This window comes from Nicotiana attenuata, unplaced genomic scaffold (genome assembly GCF_001879085.1).
Source record: "Nicotiana attenuata strain UT unplaced genomic scaffold, NIATTr2, whole genome shotgun sequence".
Taxonomy (NCBI): domain Eukaryota; kingdom Viridiplantae; phylum Streptophyta; class Magnoliopsida; order Solanales; family Solanaceae; genus Nicotiana; species Nicotiana attenuata.
The window spans coordinates 35,494-39,279 of record NW_017676500.1 but is presented as its reverse complement, the minus strand read 5'-3'; the positions used below and the strand labels follow the sequence as shown (position 1 = coordinate 39,279).

The 3,786-nt window shown below is 39.0% G+C and overlaps 1 protein-coding gene across 1 annotated transcript in view; it reads left to right on the top strand.

Moving 5' to 3' along the window:
* Positions 1-218: 218 nt before the first annotated feature.
* Positions 219-3,786, top strand: part of LOC109221045 (histone-lysine N-methyltransferase ASHH3-like) — a 25,789-nt gene continuing 22,221 nt past the window's right edge. Inside the window, exons 1-5 of the mRNA XM_019385504.1 lie at positions 219-345; positions 1,043-1,121; positions 1,197-1,368; positions 1,483-1,563; positions 1,678-1,855. Of these exons, the coding sequence (XP_019241049.1) occupies positions 331-345; positions 1,043-1,121; positions 1,197-1,368; positions 1,483-1,563; positions 1,678-1,855 (525 nt within the window). The 5' untranslated portion in view covers positions 219-330. The remainder of the gene's footprint in view (positions 346-1,042; positions 1,122-1,196; positions 1,369-1,482; positions 1,564-1,677; positions 1,856-3,786) is intronic.

The window sequence follows — 3,786 nt, the reverse complement described above, 5'->3', positions numbered from 1 at the left end:
TATCCAGCGAAAAGTTATAGTACCCCTCTGTAATAAACTGGTGAGACTTCTTTGGATGATTTATCCAGAATCATCCAATCCAGGATATACATAATTTGGGATTATGTTGGATAACTTTTATGCAAACCTTTATCCTATGAAGTAGCACCTGAGGCGCAAAAGAGATACTACTTTCAGCATCTTGACATTTAAACCATCTGTAAAGTCGTGGGTTGTTAGTTATTTCACTTTGCTTTTTCTTGCAGCATTTTATGGTCTAGCTGCTCCTCAGGGTGTAAATGTGGGAGTGCTTGTCTTAACAAACCATTCCATCTACGTCCTGTGAAGAAGATGAAAATAGTTATGGTATGCACATAAACTTTGAACACTGAGATATTTGGACATATGTTTGTTATTGTGTGCATTTTGACAGCATTGAGTCATCATTTATATCTTTTGTGGCGTTGTCTTTATTAGTCTTTTTATTACCAGGAGTGTAGACAATTCCTTTCCCATATAGAGCGTTTTCATTTTTCAGACAATTGACACCAAAGAAGCTTAGAACCTGATGTTTCTTATTTTTCCACTTTTAAGAGGTTGTACATACTTTGACTGAGTAGTTATGATTGGTATCGCAGTGCTTTGGTCATAACATAGGTTTTTGAATTTTCCTTTCATGTTCATCTTTTCTTTTAGGTTCTCTTTTTTTTGTCGTTTTTTAAGAAAAGGACCAGGGTTTACAAGCCGACTGAAGTAAGTCAAGCTCATTATATAATGATGGATTCATAAAAAGTAATCAATCAATAAATGATAAAGTAAAAAAAGTAATCAATTAGTACCTAAACAAACATAAAATTTGCCAAATGGTACCAACTTCCAAATTCCTCAAAAAATGCAGGGTGGTACCATTTGCCATATCTATTTTTGCATTTCATTTTCTCACATATCTGGTGTAGAAATAAATTATTGTTGCTTATTTTGTATTCTTCCAACTTTTCGTTCTTCTGAAAACCAGCCAATAATCATCTATGATAGTCAAGCTTTGTTGACACGTAAAATGCAGACTGATAAATGTGGCAGTGGGATTGAGGCAGGTGAAGATATCAAGAGAAAAGATTTTGTTATAGAATATGTTGGAGAAGGTGAAGTTCTTTCAGTTTCTTGCTTAGTATGAAGAGTATTTCATGTTTTGCACATTCTGAGCTGTTACACTGCAGTTATTGATGACAAAACATGTGAAGAGAGACTTTGGAAAATGAAGCATAGTGGGGAAACAAACTTTTACTTGTGTGAGATCAATCGGGATATGGTGATTGATGCCACTTACAAGGGCAACAAATCCCGATACATTAATCATAGCTGTTGTCCAAATACTGAGATGCAGAAATGGTATATAAACGGCTTAATATTTACTAATCATTTGTAGCTCTCTCAAACCTTCTTCTCAGGGATACCAGCCTATTGTGGGAATTATTTTGGTTTCATACTGAATCATATTTTCAGGTTGATGGATGGTGAGACAAGAATTGGCATATTTGCGACACGTGACATTAAAAAGGGCGAGCATCTGACCTACGATTATCAGTATGGACATTGAATTTTTATTTTGATTGTTTTCTGCCATCCTAGCATTTTCGGTCAGCAGTCTGTTATCTCCGAGTGTGCATTTGCCCTTGCTCAGTCTAACAAGTGTAGCAGGTTCGTTCAATTTGGTGCAGATCAAGATTGCCACTGTGGTGCTGTAAAATGTAGGCGAAAGCTGGGAATTAAACCTAAAAAACGAAAACTTTCCTCTTCAGATGCTGCATTAAAGTTAGTGGCATGTCAAGTTGCTGCGTCCTCTCCCAAAGTGAAAGCATTGCTATCTCTAAAACATGTGTGTATCTCTACTCTGTCTATGATCTGAGATATAAGAGCAGTGTGTGTCTCGGGTCGATTCATTCTTTTTGCTTGGACGTTTATTTATTAGATTTATGACAGTGTTATCAAAGGCGAAAAGCGTAAAAAAGCTCTAAGGCACAACTGGAGAAAAAGTAAAAATATGTATATTTAGTCCAAGACCAATAATTATAAGCATGAATAACAAATATATGGATAAAGAAATTGAAAAAAAATTACAATAGAGTGAAATATCAATTGTTTAGTATCGCCTTTTCAGGATTACATTCATTGGCAAGGAAAAGTATGCCTTAGAGCCTTGATGCGACATTGAAGCGCCCACAAAGTGAAGCGAAGCGCTCAACATGTTTTGAGCCTCGCTTCAAGGCTTAAGCGTGCTTTAAGCGCGCCTTTGACAACATTGATTTATGACCAAATTCGTTAGTGCTTGTGTTAGAATAGTCATGTAAATAGGAGTAAATAAATAACCCTAATTCAATATATATTAGGAGTAGGACATGTTATGTGTGTATATATATAGGGCTCATTGTAACATATGTTAATACATCAATAATATAATTTCTCCTGTGCTTTCTCACATGGTATCAGAGCTATCGTGAGATATTTATCGCCGTGCGTAAATTCCAGCGACTCCGGGAAGGGAAAAAAAACCTTTTTTTTTTCCGGCAAAACAGCACTGTCCGCAAGAAAAAAAATCAATATCCGTCGGTGTTGTGCAAAAACCAACACCACCACGAGATAGATCAGCTTCCGGCGACCAAACCACAAAAATTTCTCCGGCAGAACCTCTCCCACGCGCCCTCACGCGCCGCCGGAAAATATTTTCCGGCGAGTCTCCGTCGTCACGCGCTGGCGCGTGAGGCCTCTTCCGGCCATTTTTTGGCCGAGCTTCTTCAGGACAGCCTGGTCGCACAGCAATTCCGACCCTACCCATCCTGTTTTCGTTTGATTCCGACCACTTTGAGTTTTTTCGGCGACTACACTGATTTTTCCGGCAGCTACATTACTTTTCCGGCAAACACAGTGTTTTCTTCATCTGTTTCAGAGAATTTTCAGTTGATTCTTTTTGTTATTTGGTGATAATCCAACCATGTCTTTGGGAGTCGATGCTTTCGGGTCTAGAAACCCGGGTTCTGGCAGTTCCGGTGTTATGATTACCTCAGAACCTTTAATGGGAGGTTCAAACTACTTAGATTGGGCTTCATCTGTCGAGTTGTGGTGTAAAGGTCAAGGAGTTCAAGATCATTTAACAAAAAGGCTAGCGAAGGTGATGAAAAGGCCAAAACACAGTGGGAGAAGGTCGATGCTCAGTTATGTAGTATCCTGTGGTGATCTATTGATTCCAAGTTGATGCCCTTGTTCCGTCCATTCCAGACATGTTATTTAGTTTGGGAAAAGGCTCGTAATCTATACACTAATGACATATCTCGTTTCTATGATGTAATATCGCGAATGACAAGCTTGAAGAAACAGGAATTAGATATGTCTACTTACTTGGGACAAGTTCAGGCAGTCATGGAAGAATTTGAGACGTTGATGCCAGTTTTTGCTAGTATTGAAAAGCAACAAGAGCAACGACAGAAGATGTTTCTAGTTCTTACACTCGCTGGACTCCCTAATGACCTTGATTCAGTACGTGACCAGATTTTGGCTAGTCCAACCGTCCCCACAGTTGATGAATTATTCTCTCGATTACTTCGCCTTGCTGCAGCACCTAGTCACCCAGTGAGCTCATCACAGACACTTGACTCATCTGTCCTCGTATCCCAATCAGTGGACAATCGGGCATCTCATACTATGGAGAATAGACGAGGAGGAGGTCGTTTTGGAAGATCTAGACCCAAGTGCTCCTATTGTCATAAACTTGGACACACTCGTGATGTATGCTATTCTTTACATGGCCGCCCA